A 23,165-nucleotide genomic window follows, 5' to 3' on the forward strand; every position below is an offset into this window, starting at 1 on the left:
CCCCTTTGCGTTCTGTTTCTCCGTTCCAAATCTTCCCTTTTTCTTCCTTTTCACTCAAAATCGGCCTCAGGAGCTTACAGCCTCCCTTACAGGGGACTTAACTAATTGTGTCTCCAACTTCCTTTTGGATTGCTTTATGTTAATGCTGAGTTTTTAACTAAAATTTTCATAATGGATGGTGTCATTATCAAAAAAAAAAAAAAAAAACCTTCAGGGCTGGAAGTTTTACGAGTGTTTAGCCAGAAAAAAATATCCGTTCCAAAATCGCTGCTCGACACGAAGGTGTAAATCTGCAAAGAACCCATCCTCTCTGAAACACACACACACACACACACACACACTTTACTTATGACTGTTCCTGCAGCAAAAGGTCAGCCGTTGATTGGTGGCACGGTGCGACCATCTAATTAGGGAATGGAGTGATTTAAGGAGCCTCTGGGATGACTGGTCTTTTGGTTCCTGGATTAATGTTGGGTAATTCAAACGGCGAAGCGGAGCTGAGGTGAAGCTTTTCCCCTTTTTATTCTCATCTATTGTCAAATCGGACCCATCTTCATGGAAACGTACTGACGCGGAAAAAAAAAAAAAGATTTACGCTTGTTTTAAAGGCATCAATTAAATTGAATTTTTTTTTTTTTTTTTTTTTTTTAAATCTCTTTGTAGCCACAGGTGTGTGTTCTCTGTTCTCCGGTTGCTTCTTCTATCCATTAATAACTCCAGTTTGACTCCAAGTTGCAGCAGCGACTTACGCGTTCACCGTAGATGGATGATGGGCATTTATTCCGCATTTAAAATGTCAGCGGTGAACAATAAACATTAGTCATTTGTTAAAAAAAAAAAAAGAAAAAGAAAAGGAACGACACACTCCTCTTGGAAAAAATAAAACAAAACACCTGCTCATTCATTATTTTTTTCTCTGGTGATCTTTTGTTGGTGTGAAAATGTCTTTCCTTTATTGGTCGCTGGCAGTTTTCTGCTATTAGTGTGTGGATGGATGACAAAAGGCTTTAAATGAGGACACTAAATTAATGACTTTTAATTACTATTCATCATCAAGAAGAGAGAACAGGTGGTTGAGAACTTTTAGACTTGAATGGTAAAAAGAAATGCTTTTTTTTTTGTTGCTATTTTTATTAAACTGGGTAAAGAAATAGTTGGGCAACACGGTGGTGCTCCAAAAACACACAGTTTAGGTGGATTACCCACTCTAGATCCATCATAAGTGAGCTGGAGTGAGCTGGCGACTTGTCCAGGGTGTAGCCTGCCTCCAACCTGATGTCAGCTGGGATGGGCTCCGACTTAAACCAGTGAGATGGATTCGGACCAGCAGGTGAAGTCGAGATGACTACCAGAAGGTCTCATCTGCAAGAACTCACCTGCTTTTAACCTGCATTCTGTCCAGTAGCCAGCAGGGGGCGACCTTACAGTTACAAGAAGTTTGCATTGAGTTTACCCTGGATTTATTACCTCAATAAACTTTTTTTGTTGTTGTTTATTTGAGTTTATGAAGGAGTTCCCAGTATCAGTTCCTTCTCACTCCAGTATGATGTTGACTGATTTAAATTTAGGATAAAAAGACGATGCAGCAGCAGAAGTTTTAGGTTGTATACGTTGACTAGTCGCTAACATGGTGGTTCCTCCAGTACTCAGATCCACTCAGGACACAGGTGTGGAAATGTGAACCCTCCACCTTCTTGCTCAAACAAAGTTCTGATGAAAAAAATAAAACCCCAAGATGACAGTCATGTTGGGTTTACACCTCAGAGAAAACTTATGAGCCCTAAAACCAAAACAGGGAGTTCTAAGATGCGGCGCTAATCCTCTTAGGGTTTGTCGCTATTAGCAACCCTTTTATTTTTTAATTTGATCCCCTGATAACACAAAAAACTTCGTGATTACTGCATCTTTATGTGATTTTTTTATTCTCCGGGATGACTCACGCTGCATCATGCCCCCCACCCCCACCCCCAAGACCAACTCTGGGATGCCTTTTTTTTTTTTTTTTCACAGTCACGATGTACTTATGTTTGAAAACAGCTCTGCAAAGGCTCTTTAGAGCAATCGAGTTCTAATTCTGACAATTGTTTTATAGCCACTTAACTTCAACCACATGAACACGACCTTTCAGGGATGGCCGACCTTACCATGTGCCCCAAGGATAGCATCACGGCTGCCTCTACGGTGGTCACAGGAAGTCACAACCTATCAGATCAATTCCCATTCGTCTGCATCACTAGATCGTGACTGGCTGTGTAACTTATTCATCTTTAATTCTGATGCCGTCCCGGTAGCCTATAGCGGCCGGGCTAGCGCCGCTAACGCCGCGGCTGTAATTGATGGACGCTTGGCAACGGCGTGTGTGTGCGCCTGTCGATTTGTAGAATACATTAAAAAAAAAAAAAAAAAGGGATGTTGCTGTAATTAAGTTTGTCATGATATACTGGAAGCAAGACGCAGCCAGCCAATCAGAACGGCTGACAGCTGTAGCATGCAGATGCTATCAGACCTCTTGTCCGTGGCAATAAAAGGAAAGCGGGTCATTTTAACAGGTAACAGCTGCTCATAGCTAATTTGCTCAATTACATGGAGAGGATGCAGGATTCTCAGCCCCAAGGGACCCCCCCCCACACACACACAACCAACCCTTTGCTTTCAGAATTAGCTGAGTAATGGAAATCCGTACTTGATGAATAAAGCATGGTGGAAACACACAAAAAAAACAACAACATGGACGCTTTGGTGAGATGTCACAGAAAACAGAATCCTGCATCCAACACCACGAAGAAGTCAAAACTCAGGCAGTAAACAAGTGAAATGCATGATGGGATGGCAATCAGCGTTAGCTGATGGAGGAGTTGGGACCCGACTCGCTCTGACCTTCTAGACAGAAATCTGATTTGAGAACCTGCCTCTTGCATGGCTGCCATGTCGCTGAGCAGCTGTCAGTCCAGTATTTATATGCCAGTAAAACCAGTCAAACCAGTCAATCATCGGTGGGAACAAGTAGCTGTTTGCAGCACAGTCTCAAACCCCAGAATAGCTAGTTTTGCAGAAGGAGAAGCATAACAGCCATTAGCGCCGTTGCTGTTTTCTATTACTGCTGTTGGGGTTTAATAGTGAACATAAATAATTCCGTACAGAAATGTTTCCCACATTATTGTTTTACTCTCTTTAATTATAGCTGATAATTATGGTTGCTGCTTATTTCCGTAGTTTTTCCAAAATTAAAAATGAATGCACCTCCATAAGTTCACAGCCTGTTACACACACACACACACACACACACACACACACACACACACACACACACACACACACACACACACACACACACATATAAGCAGTGCAATGCTGGCTAGGAAGTAGCAAGGCGTGCAGGTTTTTAAAAGAATCTCCTTGTGATTCTAAACCAATCCTTTCAGATGTGAACGTCGACAGAATGTCAACACTTTTGTCCCTCCGATTTATTTATTATCTTGGACACCAAACTGACATTTTTCTATCTGAGATAAAAAATACTATCTTGAAATCTGCCTTTTCATTGTTTAATACTTTAATGTTCCAATTCAATTGAACACATCTCCAGAGGTTATTTGTTTTTTTTGTTTTTTTTCATCCATAAAGTAAAGTTTTTTCAAAGTTAAAAAACTTATTGTAAAGCCCCGGCTTTACAATAAATACAGGTTAAAACCTGAATGGACAAAACCTTTTATGTGCAAAAGCTACAAATGAATCGGTTCTTTATAAGTTCTTTATGTTCAGTTTCCTTTTTAAAATGACATATTGAGGAGCAGTTGTGAGGATGGAAAGAACATTATATTTAATTCTGACATTTATGAATTGATGGTATTTGTCTTTTTTTTTTCTTTTTTCTTTTTTTTTAGATCAATTAACTGTTAAGTTCCCTTTTCAAGCAGTGTTCAGTGTTGTGAAACACAACTTTAGGGTTGTGTTACATCATAAGAAAATCCAAATCCTAATCCTAAATCCTCAAATAGAAACACAGTATTTTCTGCATTATGAGGCGCACTGGATTATAAATAAATATAAATTAATTACCTATTCCCCCCCCAAAACTAAAAAAAAAACCAATTATATATATATGTGTGTGTGTGTGTGTGTGTGTGTGTGTGTGTGTGTGTGTGTGTGTGTGTGTGTGTGTGTGTGTGTGTGTGTGTGTTTGTGTGTGTGTGTGTGGAATACAGTGGTATCTCTACTCACAAACGTCTCTACATCAGAATTTTCTACTTACGAAACGCCTCAACAGGAAAATATTGCCTCTAGTCACGAATGAAATTTCGAGTTACGAAAGGTAAAAATACAGTCTGGGCTGATACTCACAGCTCCCACAGGTTCCTGAACGCACCATTCTCATAGCTGCTCTGCCATTGGCTATTACCTACCATCCTGGCATGCCATTGGCTCAGAGGGACCTCTGTGTGGAGCTAGATCGGTGTCTATGCAGCGTCCTCGTCATTTGGCCCTCAACCCGTGAGGTGTTCTGATAGTTTTACATAAATATATAAACTTTTAGAGTATTCACTATGGACCCCAAGAAAGTGACGGAGAAAAGAGGAAAAGAAAAGACGAAGAAAAGAGTTTTTTTGTCCGTACAAACAAAGCAAGAGATGATAGAAAAGCCTGAGAAAGGGACGCGTTTGGTTGATCTCACCAAAGAATATGGCCGTAATGCATCTACAATCACCACGTTATTAAAACAAAAGGACGTTTAAGGAGTTTAAGGCGTCGCGTGGGTGGTTGGAGAAGTTCAGAAGGAGGACTGGAATTCACTCTGTTGTTCATGGGGGGGCAAGAGGGCATGAACCAAAGAGGGCAAAAAACAATGAGGACAGCAGTTAAAAGGTAAATGATCGTCATTTTATTCTTTACTCTATTCTTTGTTTTTTACGTTATGCACAACTCTCATTTATTGTGTAATAATCTAATCCTAACACGTATTTGTTATATTTTTTGATGCGTTTTCATGCTTTATAAAACATTTATGTCTTAATTTTGGGGGTCTTGGAACGGATTAGAGCATTTGCGTGGAAAACGCGTCTCTACTTACGTAATTTCTTCCGGAACCAATTAATTTTGTAAGTAGCGGTAGCATTGTATAAGGCGCATTGAATTTGTAAGATGCATCTGATTATAAGGCGCACCTTCAATGAATGGCCTACTTATAAAACATTTTTCAAATATAAGGCGCACGGTCGGTTTTTGAGAAAATTCAAGGCTTTTAGGTGTGTTTTATAGTCCGGAAAATACTGAACTGCAGCTCCTGTAGAGAAGAGTGAGCAACTAGCAGTGATAAGGTTTAACTTCTCACCCAGTCAAAAGATGTATCGCTTGTCACGTAGCATTCCTGTTCTATTCATTTCCATTGCTGCTGTGTATTTACATCATTCCCATCCTATAGCTGCAGTCTCCTCTTTTGACAGGGGGGGATTTCATAATGCAGAGCAGATGGCAGCTTTAAGACCCAAGTCTCCAGTATGTCTCCAGAAATCCTCCAATTCCAGAGAAAACTTTCAGCCGAGTTCATCCTGAACAGGGAAACATGTGTCTAATATGTTCTGTCTGTTTATTTGCAGTCAGTGTTGAGTCATCAGCAAATAATTCTGTGTCAGTCTTTTTGTAGACGAGCAGCGATGTCATTCTATTCAGGGCTACGTAACAATCTATGTCTTAAATTTCCTAAAAAAAAATAAAAAAAACGAATTTCAAAAATGCAATAAAGGCACAGCAGCATCTATGTCACGCTCATTGCAGGAGGTATTAGATATTGGGGCTCAGTGCAGCTTTGGTCATCACATTTTGATGACAATCAAAAATTTGTGAACTATACGCACTCATATTTCAGTCAGTCTAAGACTTTATTCTGTGAGCAGCCAAGGGCCTCTCATTATGCAAAATCAAACAAGACAGTGGAATTGAGTTTGGTGTCCCAGAGTAACATAAGTAAATATAGCCTGACAACTCATATCGGAGAAGACTTAGGGGTTTGCCTACGCCTGGATATCGAGGACAACGATTGGTTGACTACGAGCTCGAGATACCTTGTCTGCAGAGGGAACAGAGCAAACAACTTTCTAAGCCCCAAAATCTACCAGATCTGAAGCAATACGAGAAAGTGATTTGGTGTGATCTATAATGAAGATATCCATCTGTATGTGTGTGTGTGTGTGTGTGTGTGTGTGTGTGTGTGTGTGTGTGTGTGTGTGTGTGTGTGTGTGTGTGTGTGTGTGTGTGTGTTATGTGCATAAGAATGTTAGATCCTCCATCAGAAGTAAGGATACTAGGGATTGGTGCAGTAAATCATACAGCAGTCGATCTCTGTGGAAGCAAAAATGAGGGTTAGTCAGAAATTAATGTGCTTTGCAAAATGAACCGCTGCCTAAATCGGTACAAAACAGTTATTTTTCAAGTTGTAGTATGTGGTGATAAAAGCTCCTCCATGTAGACAAAGTCAGACGAGCTGGATGACAAATGACTACCAGGGGCGTGTGTTTATGTTCGCTTCTAGGTTGGTACAACAGCGCCTCCCTCTGGACGCTGTCCGCACTGCGCCTCCGGTGTGACAACCCGGATCCTCCAAGGTTGATGGTGGATCTCAGACGACCCCTGAAGAGCCACAGACACCCTGGGACACAATGAGACAAGAGGCGTCTTCTTGGCCGCGATGTCAACAGCTCAGACGCAGACAGGAAGCGACGCCCACGATGAACCCCAGCCAAGGTGACGCCGAGTCGCATTAACGCAGCCTTATTGACGATAGGCCTTCAAAACTGTGGCGAGGAATATAAATATGGATGAATATTCCATTTTTATAAAATGTCACAGCATCAAGTGAATAATGAAAATGTTAACAGCGCCGTCGCAGAGCTCATAACTGCTGTTTACGTTCCCTCAGAAAGGCTGTGACATTTTTTGAGAACAAGATCGAACAAAAGGACACGAATGATTCAGACCTTTATCCTAAAAGTACAAGGTCAAAGGAAGTAGAGCGGATTCCTGGTGAGGAATCTACACTTATGCTGTCAGGGATGTTGAGACATGTTTGTTTCATGATACGATGGAGCTGAAGGTAACCGTTGCTATGAGACAGTTTGCCAGAAGTGATGGATTTACTACAAATTAAACTTTGTGCTTGAAGAACAAAGGTACATCTTGCAAAAAAAATAAAAAATCCCTCGTACTAAAAACACGGCACGTAACAGAAGTGGGCCGCACACACACACATACACACACACACACACACACACACACATATACACACACACACACCCCCGGGTTCAAACACGTTACACCTCTGTCACGACGGCTGTCACCGCAGCAGAACAGCTAATACTTCAAACTCAAGTCCAGCCTGGCATCTGCCCTCCAGCCGGTAAGCAGCCCCAAAACAGGCTGACAAACAGAGTCGTTGTTGGTCTGAGGTATCACACACACACACACACACACACACACACACACACACACACACACACACACACACACACACACACATGTTCCTCGATCGTGGTTGTCCATATCTCACATTCCATTGCAGGTAAACCTCAATTTATGTCGTTAGCATTCCAGGAGACGTTAGTTGACTAAACTCGTCTCCAGACTAAACTGTAGTTAAACATTCACAGTTCTGTCGTAAACTTCATTAATAAATGCATTTTTATAATATTTGGTTCATATGTATCTATTTTAAGATGACAAATAATTACAATTTATTTTTTAATACACAGCGCGCCTTCGTTCTTTGCAGTTAATGCGTTCCAGGAACCACACGCGATTAATGAATCCCGCGATAGAGCTACGAACTATTTATCTTATTATTTACGGTAATTTAAACGTTTATGAACCTCCTCATATTTGTATTACCTTTTATCGACTGTTTAAAGAACTTTAGTCAGTCCGAGACTCACGGAAGCGATCGCACTTCCTGGTGCCATCAGCCAATAGAATTGCGCGTACGGTATCACGTGACTGCCTACCAAAAATCTGCAATGAGGTGAAGTTGCGAGCGTTGATGCGCGAGGGCGCACTGTAGTATAGAAAAAACATCACCGTCTCGTCTTCAGCTGCTTCTTCCTCATCGTGGGTCACGGGGGTTGCTACGGACTAATATGATATCAATACATTTTATTCTGATTTATTGTACAGTAACATGATATTATGTGTTTGTAATGGATTTCTAGTGACTTTATGATTGTAATATTTGTGGTGAGCAGATATAAAATGGAGTAAAATGACGTAAACTTGTTTTTCTTCATGTTTTTTTTTTTTTTTTGAAAACCGACGTATAATCGAGAACGATATAACTCGAAACTACCTGTATATATACAAGTATAAGTGTATACTCCTATTGTTTTCTTATGGTTTCTCAGGTTTTGACTGGGCCTGCTCTTCTTGCCTCTCTTCTTTTGATTATTTGATCAGACTTACACCGACACCGAACTTGTTTCTGTCAAAACAAGTCAAACGAATTTGAGTCCAGTTTCCTGCTTCCATTCAATCATATCAATCAAAAAAATAAAAAACAATGCAGCCCAAGGGCAGAAATTGACTTCATCTAAACAAAACAAAAAAATAGTGATGAAAAATCCAACCTGTATTGTGTTACCTCCAGGTTTTGCATCATTCTAACATCACTTTTCCTCCGGTTTTCAGTTGTAATGATGAACAGAATTCAGCCAAACTTGTGCACATAGATGAGAATATAGGAAATAGAGTTGACAGTCTGTGCAGCTTTCATCTCAATAAATCTTTAAATCAAACAATACTTCCCAATTTTTATTGGAATTTTTTTGAAAAGAAAGACTGGAATTTAATGAACAAATCTCTAAGTTCCAGATAAATTCCTTTTTGCTCTCCAGCATTTGTAAACCTAATCAGACCAGGATTGTCATTTCCATCCTGCAATGCGTGTCATGTAATAAGGTAGTGGTATATCATCGCAGCCAATGATTAAAGCGCTATTCATTATAGACAAAACATCCCTTAATCATGTTTCAAGGGTAGACGGGGAATTACTTCTTTGTTTATCGTCTTATCCGGCAGTAATGGGTTCCGACTTATTTATTCAAGCACTTGTCCTCGTTCTCCCTCTGCAGTGATAGCGAGTGATCATCACCACAAGCGTTATTCTAATTTAATCTTCATTAAATCACAGTCTCATTGAGATTAAGATCTATTTCACACCTGGAACAAGAAACACAATCAGCAAACAGAAACAATCATAAAATCATGAAAAGAAAATATCCGATTACTGAGGTTAAATATTTAAAAGGAGAATTTCATGTAAAATGTACGGAATTCCGAAGATAATTTATAAATTACATCCTGTAGCGGCTAGTTTAGGTTGAATATGTCAAGGCGTGGTACACATTAGAGTATAAATTCTCCATCTTTGATAAATCCACCTTTATGCTACGAGTTCCATCGTAAGGACAGAACGTCCTCATCGTCACAGACAGACTGAAAGGTTGGAGCGCAGGCCAGTTCTCGGGTCGGATGAAGATGTCCTTCAATTCTATAATCTATTAAAAAAATTTTTTATATGATTCAGCCGGACTAATAAAAAAGTTCATTCAAAGCTCCAGCGGCAGCATCACTGAGTCAGAATGGAGTCTGTGATTAAGCAGCGATGCTGAAAAGCATCCAAAGGCGGACTGAAGACGGTTCAGGGCCTCATCGGTGATAGAAAAGACAGACAAGTATTGATTAGACAGAATGATGTCATTTGAGAGTCGCCACTGATCAGAGTGGACGTATGGATGTGAAAAGCAGTTTAAACATCAGATCTATAAATCTGCCTTTTAAAGATCTTTTTAACAGAGCGGCACCAGTTTTATCCCTCCCCCCCCAGCATGAAATTAACGAGGGACATAAATTCTGTCCGTCTGAAACCGCTTTTTGTGTCGCAAACTGTACGTACCAGCGTAAACCAAACTTTACACCTACTGTAACCACGACAACCAGTTTTATCATTTCAATTCTCTGCAAATGTTCTACCACGGAAATATTTTTAAAAAAGAAGAAAAAAAAGGTGATTCCTAAGGCTGGTCATCGAATTCACAGTATATTCAAACCTGTACAGCTAGTCCTCAAGATACGAACATCCGACTTACAAACACTTGCAAATACGAACAACCGCGCACCGCCGTATCTGACGACAATCGTTCAGCTTTCTGCAGCGTTTCCTCCTTCTTTTCTCTACGTCTCTGTGAACCTCTGAGCTGGAAACTTACCCACAATGCATTTCTGTTCATGGAGACGTTCACCAACATGGAGGCTGAAGACAATTCAGGTCGGGTTAAAGTTAGAGCAGCAATGTAGACGATAGACGACCCGTCGGAAAACTGTCACCACCTCCTGTTAGTTCATATTTATTCATTACTGACGGGGTCGTCCTCCAGTCTTAAAAGTTGTGCAAAAAGGTTTAAAGTCCTTAGGCTCATGTTAAGTTAATTTGACTAAAACAATGACTCAAAAGATACATGTAAAAGTTTGAAGTCTGCAGGCAAGTTGGACATTTTTTGATCAAAACGAAACAGTCTCAAGGAGCCATCAGACGAATGGTTGAAAATAAAGAAATCAGAGTTTTTACTTACAAGATGTAACAAATAATATGTTGAGCCAACTTCAGGTTGGATCGATGCAAAAATAACAAACACAAATGCTCCCATCTGCAAAAGATAAAGAAAAACAAATGGAAGGATCTAATCTTCTTAACTAAATTAAACAAGAGAAAAGTATTAAACAAACTGACGTCCAACCTTACTACTCAACCAAAACTTAGCAGTTCATACAAGACATGTGGCCGGTTGGGAGATGGAGAGCAAGAGAATCCGCTTGGATCTTTATTTATCAGGTCATCTTGGCGCATCCAATCAGGAGAGGGAACAGGTGCGCTCCCCCAATCACCGTCGGGCGATGGCACAGGCTAATCTGCATACCACGAGCAGAAAGAAAACATGGAGCAAGAGAACAGACCCAACACACACACTAGCCGTCACACCCCCATACCCAAGAATTAAACACCCCCCGAGAAGAGATCAGACCCATTAAACCCTTTACCAAATTTTTAATCTCAGTGGGGGGGGGGGGTCACCAAAGAGGAGGAATCACCCTCATCTAATGCAGCCATAAACGACTTGGACAAATCCACAGCTTCACCCAGTTTCCCAGCCTGTCCGCGTAATGGCGCGCTTGTGCGTAATGACGCACACAGGAAACGTGTTTGGCACACACTAACACACACACACACACACACACACACACACACACACACACACACACACACACACACACACACACACACCAGAAGGGACGGAACCAAGGCAGCAGTCAGACGGATCGGCAACAACCCCGGGCAAACGTTTCCTCCGGACAGATCGTTGCCCAAAAGGAACGAAACGCCGCTTATCGGTCAACGTGGGACCAGAGGCAACTTTAACGCGTCGCGATTGGTGAACGCAGGTGGATCATGTGGGGTGGGGCGTAAAGCTCGGTCATTTTAATTCCTACAACTAGAGGCTTAAAGTCCTTATTTGGAAATAACCTGAGAAGGAAACTCAGTTTTCAGACCCTGATGGTCAGGCTGTATGGACATCATCCTCTACTTGTTGACACGAAATCAAAATATGGATGATCATGGTTGTGTTTGTCTGATTGGGTATAAAAACATGGCTTTCCAATGAACGGGAAGTTTGAGTATAGGAAACACCTGGTCATGTTGAATTAGAGAAGAAGAAGAAAAAAAAGTAAAAAATTTAAAAAGAATGGAAAATGTATGAAAATGTGAGAAACGGTGCGCCGACTTCGAGACAAACATGCAAACTCCTCACAGAGGCCCTCAGTGGGATTTGAACCTGAGACCTCCTGGATGTGAGGCGACAGTGTTCACGCTTCCAACATGATCTTAAACCCAAAACCTTCTTTTTAATACCTGCACTATTTGACTGTACAAACTTCTGCTTTATTTGGAAATGTTTGAACCTTCTTGGTTTTAACCAGTAGATTTAACCCACAACTTTAACACTTTTATACAAGAATCTAACAGATTTTGACACTTTATGAGTCGTCTAACTTAAAACTCTCTTCACGTCTTTATTTGGACGGTAACAATCGTTCAAAATTTTAAAATCTCTTTTCGCGTGAAACTATCAAATTTATTTCCTGTTCGTTTGATGCTTTTATTTTGACATGAAAACATACCGGTGACACTGCCCTCCTGTGGTCAAATGGCCGTATTACAGATTGTCGTTTTAATCAGTAAAGAACAATCATCTACTTTACTTTAGGAAACTCTAACGAGACGGAGGGGGGGGGGGTACTGCTAGTTACCATTTCAAGTAATTTTACGATTGTATACATTTCAAATAGTAAAACATGTTAAACTCCATTGCTGATAAAACATTGAGAGGGCTGATGGTGAATGCGTTTGATGCCCTCTTGTGGCCAAATTGAGGAACCACAAATGCTTCATTTTCATTTGAACTTTGCACAATGTATTTTTACTTGCCACGCCCACTATGACGTCACCCGTGTCCATAGAACCTAAAAGAGCAGACCTGATACACCAATAACAACAACCAAGATGTTTTTGTTCGAGGTTCGGGGGGTGGGGGGGTGAGGGGTTTGTGCTTTGTTTTAATAATCATTCTCTCATAATTCACTGTAAATTATCAATTAAATTTTTTTTTTAAATTCATATATTTACATATAAACAAGTGCCTGTGCAGAATGTACATGATATTGGCAAGAAAGCATCGTTCACTTTTGTCTTATTTCTCATACATCCAGATCTACGCATGTGAAAAATAAGGCAAACTTGCACCATTAGAGCTGTTAAATCTACAAAAGGCAAGTTTGCACAGTAAAAACATTTGCCAAGAAACATTCTTTTATAAAACAACTGAAGGTATAAAGATCAAAATTAGCAAGTTCACTAAAAAGTATAAAAAGTTAACTATAAAACTGATCCGTCAAAGTGCCTCGCTCTGCATTTCATGCCAGTATGTTTTCATAGTGATCTCGGTCAGTCATAAATACACACATGTGGACATACAATACTCATGTCATGTTAGGGTAACTTAAATAAATGCAGTTAACTACTCTGTTAATTTACAAGGGAGGACACTTAGAGATCCCGTATAACTTCAGATTATTAGAATTATACTTAGAATGTGCTTGAGAGAATAAAACAAATAAAAATGAATGCAATTAAGGCAGAAAAATGACATCAAATCTCATGTATTCTAACATTTTTCAACAAAACGGAGCAAAATCCAAACGGATTACTTTCATAATATAAATATTTCATTAATCTTGAATATTTTGAAAATATTCAGAATTTTGTAAATCAATATTTGTAAGGATGGTCATTTTGCAGTAGGAAGTTTAAAACTTTAAAAAAAAAAAAAGAATTTTAGATCCTCACTGAAATGATCAATAGGGATGTAAAGTACACGTAGTCTGTAAATGAACTTTCTTTTTAAATGCGATAAAATGAAATCATTGACAAACACAAAGTTTTCTGTCAAATCAAGCAAATATAGAAAAAATAAAATGTAGAAAACAGGCTGAGAATCTGCAGGACTGACTGTTAAACCTGATCAGAAGGCAACTCAGCAGATAATAAAATAAGACTAGTCGAGATTAGTATTGCATATCATCCAACGCATTAACCCTTTCCTCCCTTATCAGGCATACAAAACCAGATGTGTGGGTAGTCGGTTCCAGCAATGATGATGAGAAGGAGCGAAAGATTTAAAGATTTTACCACAAATGAGGAGAGATCTCAAACAAAGAACTGGATGCCAAATTTATAGTGTCTTATCAATTTCAACTTAAAAAAAAAAAAATATATATATATATTTTACTAAAATTAAAAGATTTTTACCTGAACGAAAATTATATTTGGAGCTTAGCAATAAAATTTTGCGAATTTAAGTAATTATTAAAGTTGTTCTGCAGCTAAATTGGAGGAAATTATATAAGGACAGATGAGTGTCAGGGAGGAAAGGGTTAAGACAGTGATCAAATAAAATCTAAGGTGTGTGATCAATTTAAATTTGGGTAAAGATCTTAAGTAAACAGAGTTTGTGTGTTCGTTGTACATGGTCGAGAAAATTAGCAATACTGCATCTTTGTCAGCTGAATGTTTTACATGAATTCAAAGCACTTCACAGATTTGCTGCTCCAACACAAACGACCCCGGTGATGTTTCCGGGTGTGAGCCGCTGAGTCCCGTGGCAGACGTTTGTCTCACGTTCAGCGTGATCCAAGTGGCGTTCGGTGCAAATCGTCTCCAAAATAGCAAAACTGAGCTGAAAGGCCCAAAGTCAGGTCCAAACATGTACTCTTCTTCTTCCCTGAAGATTAAAAAGAAACTTAAAGCTGATGGCCTTTCTGTCCTCTGTGATTCTCTTACCATAGTCAGATGTGTCATCAATCAGGGGGGGTTGATCAAAGAAAGAAATGACAGAAAGGGTCAGAGCTGACAGTCCAGGTCCACCCCGCCCCCCCTAACAGGATGTGCTATTTGAGGAAGCCTCTGTAGAGCAGTTTGGAGCGACTGGTCCCCCGTTCGTTCTCCAGGCAGAAGAGCAGGTCCCTGAGGTTGACTCTGGTGATGCGCTGTCGTATAAAGTGTCTGGAGCCTGCTCCGCCTGACCCCCCCGGCTGGGACGAGCCCGACCCCGAGCCCTGGAGCGACAGATAGGAAGATGTTTTAGCATCTTTGTCGATTCTTTTCTTTGGAAACGCGACACAATTGAACGTTTGGGGGTTTTTTTTATCTTGCTCACCTCGGCGCCGTTTCCCCAGAGAGGAGAGTCCGTCCTCCGTTTCTTCCTCGGGCCGATCGCTGCCAGCGCCGTCAGGTTGGCTTCCCTCTGCCTGATCTGAGCCAGCTCCTGCTGCTGCATCTGGAAAACAATCAGGAACCGACTCGTAAAAAACTTTTACCCTGACCTACACATTTTTGTGCCTCTAACTTCCTGAAAATGTTGCTTTTTGTTTTGTGATTATATCTCATCAGGTTTCAGAGATGTGTACCTAAAAAAGGTATAAAAGTGACAATTTGACCTTGACCTAGTTTTTCAAGGTCAAGGTTGTGATCTAATTTTCATCCCTTCATCCCCCTGAATATAACGCCTTGTGTTTCGTCTTTCTATCTTATCCGGTTCCTTAAATATGTGCCAAAAAAAAAGTACAAAAGTCAAATTTCGACCTTGACCTACTCTTCTCAAGGTCAAGCCAATCTCATTTTCATCCCCTTTGCTGCCCGAGTAATGTGCTTTTTGTTTTTGTTGTGAAGATATTTAGTGGACGAAAGAACACACAAACACTGACAGTTACAACACACACACACACACACACACACACACACACACACACACACACACACACACACACAACATAAACCCTCACAATGAATGCAATCACTGTAGCGGTAGTATACACTTACCTCTTTGGCCTTCTGTTTAAGCCGGAGCTGCTCGGGGTCCTCTTGCCGCGAGCGAGACTGCAGCGAGGAAACGGACACTTTAATATTTCACGATGGATGTGTTCGCTTTATCCGCTTGTTTTATTCATCCACTCGGAGCGTTACGTTCTCTCCTGACAGCCGAGGGATGTTTGCTCGTGAAAACGATCAAAAGATCACTCACTGGCCTCGTCAATCCGACTCAGACGTGTTTCTTCCTATCAATCAAACCCGAGTCGTTTCTTCTATTTTTTTCATATATATTGATACCTTGGCGGCCTTCAGGAGAATCTCTCTCTCCACCTCTTCCTTCCTTTGCTTCTCCGCCTGATCCAGCTGCTCGAAGAACTTAAGCTGGGCTCTCACATCGCCGATAAGCTGGTACTGATCGTCCTCCTGAAGGATCAATCCAATTACATTTCGCAAGTGAGGTCAAGAACGTAAAAACGGGAAGAATCAAACAGGTAGTTTAAAAAAAAAACGGGCCGGTGGTGATCCAGAGTTATCGTTACCTTGAAGTTCATGTTTTTCATCTGGGCGACTTGCGATACTTTCTCCAGAAGGTTTTGCAGTCGCTGCTGCGTAGCGTGAGAGATGAAGTTGACCACATCCGTGCCCAACTCTCCAACGCCAAACCTCTTGCCTGTGACGGTGGGAAGAGATCGGGGTGAAGCTCAGGGGGAGAGTGTGTGTGTGTGTGTGTGTGTGTGTGTGTGTGTTTGTGTGTGTGTGTGTGTGTGTGTGTTTGGTGCCGCGTTGAAGCAAAGAGTGTTTTCAATCGAGCTCACCGATCTCCAGAACTCTCCGGCTGAGTGAGAAGGTGGACAGGAAGCTCTCGTCCTTACAGGAACGGGTCACCGCGCCGACCAGCTCGGAGTTGGTAGCTAAGATGTTGGCGCTCTCCTCCGACAGGTTGACCCCCGCCATGGACGCCACGTCATTGATGTCGTCGTCGTCCCTGGAGAGATTTAAAAAAGAAAAATAAGGAGGAGCGTCAGGAGCATCTGCCCGCTCCAGCAACCCCCGTGACCCACGAAAGAGGATGAAGCAGCTCAGAAAAAAGAAGTGATGACGCAAAAGCACAAATTCTGACATCATGTGATTCAAACGTCAAAGAACAAATATAAACCAAATATACGTCGATTATTTGTAGCATGCAAACCCATATTTGTAAAAGCAGACAAATATTTTTGTCGTTGCCATGACTACCATGATTTATTTCTCGAGACCATCTTTTCTTATGGAGATCCTATTTGTCTTAATTAATTGTGTCATTAAGTTAATTGTTGGCTTTATTTAGCCAATTTGTCTGTGTGATCTGATTCGTAATTAAACAACAGATCGGTGGTAAAATGATGAACTCGACCCTCTTTAGTAGTCACGGTTGTCATGGTTACTTGGGGAAAAAAAAAAACATGATAAAAGAATCTAGTACAACGCTTGAGGATTAATTAAGTTGTCGCCCCAGCGCCGAAGCGTTTATTAACAGACAAAACAAGTTCTCACATCAGACCCATAGCGGTGATATTTATCTTCACGCGTCACCAACCTGAACGTTCCTCCTCCTGCTTCTTTCAGTTTGTTCTTCTGAGCGGCGGTGAGGGCGGTCTGGCTGATAACCTGAACTCCTTTGGCTCCCGGAGTAAATATGTGCTTCGCTGCTGGAATCACACCTGAAGCCGAAAAGCAAATCGGGATTTTTGACCGACTCAGAAAAATGTCATTGAATTAAAAGAAAAATTAAGAACCGGCATAAAACTCCTTAACATGCAGTTTCAATCAGAATCCAGCAGGTGGCAGCACTTCAGTAATAGCATGTTGGTAAAAGGTAAAGAGGTTCAAACGTGCATAAGAGTGAAATAATGGAGCAAAACACAGCATGAAACACAACATTTTAGGGCATTAGCGCTGATTTTCACTCCTTTTTAGAGATGATTGGTTCTTTGCTCTGGATTAATAAAAGTAAAAAATAAATATATAAAAAATAATACTTTTTATTTAAAATAAATAAAAAGTAATAAAAGCCGTGAACACACACCTGACTGCAGCTGTTTGACCACCTGTGGCTGGCCCACAATGATGCGACTATGAGGCTGCCCTCTGAGTGTGATCATGGGAGGCTGAGTCAGCGTCACCTGTGTCCTGGATGTCGCCCCCTGCTGCTGGGGAACAATCTGTGTCCAGTGGGAAAAATACAAACATGAGAAGCAGGAATTTTTACATAAAGGAACAAATTCGCATGCCAGCGGGCGAATTCAGATGCAGGAATTAATCAAATTACCATTCCCGGCTTGCTGTGTGGCAGCTGAGAGAGGCTGATGACTGTGGCTTTGGTTGTGGTGATGCTGGTTGCCGTGGCGGCGGCGGCGGCGGCGGTGGAGAGAGGAGGTTGCAGCATGACGGCTTTGAGGGTAGTGGAGGCCCCCGCCGCTGCTCCGGCGCCAGCCGGAGGCTGCAGGCTCTGCTGGATGAAGGCCTCCGAGTCCGGGGTCATCTGACGCAGAGCGGGGATGCTTCTCTGTGAGAAGAAGATGAAAACAGGGAACTTAAGTTACATCATCGTCTGCATAAAAAAAGAGTTTGGCTATTGGGAAATAATGAAAGATGGAAGAAATCAGCTTTGGTTGTATCGGGATGTTTTTGGTGTGAAGGTAACGGAACTGTTCTTCATCTACGCCGGTTTAAACTCAGATGAGCGCCGTAAAGGTCGTCACTCTGTCGTTTTGTCAACATTTTGGGATGGAAGAGAAATATATTAGCGTGATCTGATTAAAGGTTCTTATTATACCCATGTATAAGAAATAATATAATTCAAAGAGATATAAAACCATCATCCTCTTTAACAACGTTTAAAAGTCGCACCTCTGACTTTAAACAGATTGTTCTTAAGAGAGCCTGCAAAAGGATTATAGAAAACCTATTCCAACTTTCAGAATGGAGCAAAACCAGTGTTAGAAACAGAAATACGTGAACAATAAAAATATAGTCGTACCTCGAGATACGAGCTGATTGACACGCGAGTTATTTGAGATACGAGTCATCACTCTGTCCTTGTTTTTTTCCGACATACAAGCGAAAATCTGTGATACGAGTCGTGCTTCGGATGTCATGATGAGGCCGGATCTCGTTTTTCATCACGTGTTGGTAGATGGATACAACATCAGTGAGACCGGATCTCGTTCTTTACCGCGTGTTGGTGGATGGATACAACATCAGTGAGACCGGATCTCGTTCTTTACCGCGTGTTGGTGGATGGATACAACATCAATGAAAGTTTGTTTGAGTTCTGAGACCAGTCACAGAACGGATTAATCTCGTATCTCGGGGTTCGACTGTATCAGATCTTGTTATTTTTGTTTTTCAGTGATGACGTCACTGATCTCACCTTCAGGAAAGGCACAAGGCACGGCTGTGGTGAAGAGTTGAGCTCCTTGTATAACTTACTGGTGAAATCTTCAGGCTCTAACTTGGCTTCCTGTTGAGAAACAGAGCGGTTGGACGCAGGTTGGATGAGATGGTGAACGACGGGTTGGTAGGAGAAAAAGAACTGACCAGCAGGCTCTTGACCAGCTCCTTGACGTTGGCCGTGGTCTCAGAGGAACGTTTTCCACTGGAAGCCAGTTTGATTAACGTGGACAAAAAGTTCTGACACTTTTTCACATTTTCCAGTGTTTCCTGCATGTGCACAAAAAATACATTTACTTTTCTACAAATCAATTTAAGAGTGGAGAAAATAAGCATCTACATAGCTGGCTTTGAAACACGACAAAGGCGGAGGTTAGTGCTCTTACAGTTGTGATAGCTGCTGCAGTGACAGGGGCCCCGGTGGTCGCCAGAGGCCCAACCCTCTGTGCCGCGGTTGCAGGTCCAGGCTGTGTCGTAGCCGGGGCCCCCAGCGTCTGTCCCGGCGCGGTGACAGCTCCTCCCAGCACGATGGCGTTCTGTACATGTCAGGAAATACACGCAGTCGTCACACGGGAATGACTCTGACACGCAAAGATCAAGTTCACGAGAAAAACAGGATGTAAAAGAGAAGTCAGAGTAAAACCCTGTGCAGGATTGTGGTCACCTTTAGGAAGGAGGGGAAAATGTCACGGCAACCTAAACAGACTCAAGACAAAGATAAACACAAGCCTGAAGAGGTTTTCATCGTGGGGGAAACAAAAAGGCCGCCAGTGGAATTTAAATAAATGTTCTGTTCTATTAGAAAAAACGAGATGACAAAAAACTTTAAGTATATAATGACCCTCTTCTTACCTATTTCAGAATAGAAAATCAATTCTAACCAGTCCAGTAGGGATGTGTTTCTACTTCAGGACTAAAAGCATTAAATTTATGCTCTCTTTCTTGGAAAATCCCCCCGTCTTCTGAAGCGCTGCAGATCTCTCACCAGCGGGGTGGACGAACACGTGCACGTCCACGAGAAACGGAAATAGAGAGAAGAATGACTCACGGCAGCAACAACAAATGTCTTCATTGAACTGAGACATATTGTTCATGTTCTGTATGATTATTTTTAACTGAAGCGATCGCTGTGGGGATGGCTGGAGGATGAATGACGCAGTAAAGAAAGAATTTTTTTTTAAAAAAGGCCATGACGGAGAAGCGGAGTTTAAAAAGTTCAGGTTAACGGGGTTAAGAAGGTTTTGTTAGATATGAAAACACCGATGAGACGACGATCACCATCTCTCTGATGCCTCTTTACAATGTAAAAAGCAGTCAGCAGCTGTTAGTGACTGACTTGAAGAAGCATAAGAGGAAAATCAGCCACTGACGTCTTTAAATTGGGGAGAATCAGAGCATACGAGCAGCTGCAGAGGGCCAGATCATTCGTGTGCATCAGGAAAAGTAAATTACATTTCCCTCATGTTATTATGTGGGCTACAAAAACAGTTTTACAAGTGGATGGTAATAAATCTAAATGATGGATTTGTTACGAGTAACCACAGCAAACAGAAAGAAAAGGAAACATTTACAGGCTGTTGGAATGTCTTTTTTTGAACATCATCTCTAGTAAATCTAAATGGATCAGCCTGTTTCAATGAAGGATCACATTTTACTTGATGGTCTGTTCGTTTCAGAGTTTTGTGTTTTCACATGTGCAACATTTTGTCAATTTATTGAAGATATTTGGCTTCACGTGGAATTAAACTGGACAAGTGTTGGACTTACCTGCAGCACAGGAGGCCTCTGCAACGTGGTGGTGGCCGTCACGGTGGTCTGGACCGCAGAAGCTTGTTTTATAATGGTGGTGGGGGTGATGGGACGAGGCAGCAGCGACGCGCTGGGAGCCTGAGGGAAAGCAGGGCTCCTGATTCAGTTTCACTAAGAATTATTGATTGGAACGGTTTATTCATTATCAGTTGAGCACCAAACCGGAGTGTGTATGAGAAACAGAAAGGTCGATTTAAAGGAAACTCGTCAAAACTAAGATTTTATTGCTTGGAAAGTCAACATTCATGCATTAAAAACTTGTGTGTGACTGCGTTAGTGAGACCAGCGCTTCTGTTACCTGCAGCGACGTGATCTGGACCGGTGGAGTGGTGGTGGTGGTGGGGGCGGCAGGTCGGGGTGTCATGGCGCTTTGGGACTGCGTCTGAGCCTGCATCTGAGCCAAGGCCTGCTGGTGAATCATCAGCAGCTGGCCGCTCTCGCTGCGAACCAGGACCATGCCTGCAAGACGCGAATGTCAGGTGGGATGAGATGTCAAAGGTCACAGGGCGTTTGTGCTGACAGCGAGTCAGTCGATGCAACGTCAACAAAAAAAAATAATCAGAAGTTATCTCATTAGTGGCAGCTGGGGGGCAAAAAATCAAAACCTATCTGTGCAAAACAAGACAAGAAAAAGGTCACAAGGCGAGGAGCGTTCAAACATGGTTTGAACACACTGCTTAGAGATGCAGAATAAACCGCTGTTGATGTGCCCAATGGGGCAAACAAACAGAAATCAATAGATGGCAATGCTGACATTTTATAGGAGGGATAAACTGGATGAATGAACTCTCTGCTCAGCAGTCAGTCCGTCTCTAATCTGTTTACATCCCGACAAGACAATCAATTCTGCCTTCTCTGAGTGATCATTACATGTGAGCCACTCACAATCACACACACATACAACAAAGGTTTGTTTTAGAGTCTGAAAGCTCACTGACATTCCCTTTTACCTGGGGGGAGGTGGATGTTCTGGATGTTGGGGGAGCCGGGCTGAGGCTGGGGGAGTCGGGGGGCCAACACCTGTGGAGTGATCGCTCGGATTCCTCCGGAAGCTGCAGCGGTCGTTGCCGGGACTGAAGCCCGGACATTCTGCACCAGAGACGGGGTCCTGGGGGTGGTTGTCGCCCCTGTAGCAACAGCGGAAACCACAACCTGCCCCCCGGTCTGCAGATGAGAACCGGCGGTGCCGCTCGGAGCCGGGGGTGTCAACACCGGGGACGTCCTCGACGGGGTTTGCATAGGCGGCCTGACCAGCGTGACGGTGGGGAGAGTTTTCCCAGAGACTGGAGATGAAATCACGGCAGTGTGAACACCGGAAGAAGTCCGCACGATGGTGCCGGACGCGCCGTCTCTTTTCCCCGGTCCGGCTCCGGCTCCGTTGTCGACCAGCGGGACGTCTCCGTTGCTGTCAGCGGGAACAGGACCGTCCATCCCCGCGGTGCTTCCGTTAAAAGTTTCCGCACCGGTGGTTCCTGTTTTCCCCGCGCCAGTCGCTCCATCCGGCGGCACCGGGGCGACACCGCTACCTGCCCCCAGTTTGGACTGACTTTGCGCGGCTGTCAGACTCGGAGCCGCCGCCGCCGCCGCCGATGCGGTCCCGTCCATGCTGAGAGCGTGGGACCCCGGGCTGCTAATAACACCCCCGGCGGAGACACATGAACACGGAGGGGAGTCGACCCACTCTCCGATGCGCATTGGCTTCGGAAAACAAGTGATGACAAGTTAGCTGCTGAGTTAGCCGCTCTAAGCTAACCGGAGCGAGCAGCTATCGCTCCTGCTTTAGCGAGCTCCGGTGAAAGTCCCATTTTAACGCTTTGGAACATTAAACTTAAAACCTTTAACTGACTTATCGACGTTATTTCCGTTAAAATGGCCGCTTTGAGCTCTATTACGGCTCTCCGTTAGTTCACACTCGACACATCCGACTGAAGCACAAACTACTTTTCCGTCTGTCTCCGTCTGGAGCAAAACATCCAACAACTCAGCTCCCGCCGCCATCTTTGCCGAGCTACGCTGGCTCGTGAGACGCATGCGCCGATTGGACGGCGCTTCAGTGACGTGGCCTATCCCGGCGCTCTGATTGGTTCGTGAAAGGAATTAAAGGTTGGAACATATGGTCTTGAGCTGTAGTGTGGCGTGTCTTAGCTGAGTGTCAGTTTCACGGTGGGACGCGACCCGACAACAACAAACCCACAACTGCTTTGAATCCTGTCACATCTGAGTGTTTGTGTTATAAAACATATTTAAACACACTTATGTGTGGTTTAAATGCATTTTCTTTCCAGTAGACTTCACCGTAGATATATTCAAATTCCAAACAAAATTATTTGTCCCCAATTGAAAGCACATAAAGCAGTAAAATACACAACAAACAGAAATGTATTGTGCAAACAGGTATGTGCAATGAGCTACAAAATATATTAACACGTAAAAAAGCTGCAAAACTATAAAGATATCTCAG

General features: G+C 42.5%; 1 protein-coding gene across 1 annotated transcript; it reads right to left on the bottom strand.

Moving 5' to 3' along the window:
• Positions 1–12,188: 12,188 nt before the first annotated feature.
• LOC137587714 (transcription initiation factor TFIID subunit 4-like) lies at positions 12,189–22,546 on the bottom strand. Its single transcript, XM_068304309.1, has 15 exons — positions 21,655–22,546; positions 21,003–21,163; positions 20,663–20,782; positions 19,282–19,431; positions 19,043–19,165; positions 18,876–18,965; positions 17,772–18,008; positions 17,529–17,664; positions 17,040–17,163; positions 16,279–16,448; positions 16,003–16,133; positions 15,761–15,886; positions 15,473–15,529; positions 14,811–14,930; positions 12,189–14,709 (listed from the first exon to the last, which is right to left on the bottom strand). Exons 1-15 carry the CDS (start codon positions 22,397–22,399, stop codon positions 14,542–14,544), a joined length of 2,658 nt encoding a protein of 885 aa, XP_068160410.1. The 5' UTR covers positions 22,400–22,546; the 3' UTR covers positions 12,189–14,541.
• Positions 22,547–23,165: the final 619 nt, after the last annotated feature.

This window comes from Antennarius striatus, chromosome 2 (assembly GCF_040054535.1).
Source record: "Antennarius striatus isolate MH-2024 chromosome 2, ASM4005453v1, whole genome shotgun sequence".
NCBI classification, from domain to species: domain Eukaryota; kingdom Metazoa; phylum Chordata; class Actinopteri; order Lophiiformes; family Antennariidae; genus Antennarius; species Antennarius striatus.

Excerpts from the sequence above, each read along its gene's own strand:
- LOC137587714 (XM_068304309.1), bottom strand. The coding sequence starts at position 22,399 with ATGCGCATCGGAGAGTGGGTCGACTCCCCTCCGTGTTCATGTGTCTCC. Across the intron at positions 17,164-17,528 it reads GGTCAAACAGCTGCAGTCAG|GTGTGATTCCAGCAGCGAAG; the intron begins GTGTGTGTTCAC and ends TTTCGGCTTCAG. Across the intron at positions 14,931-15,472 it reads TTAAACAGAAGGCCAAAGAG|ATGCAGCAGCAGGAGCTGGC; the intron begins GTAAGTGTATAC and ends ATTGTTTTCCAG.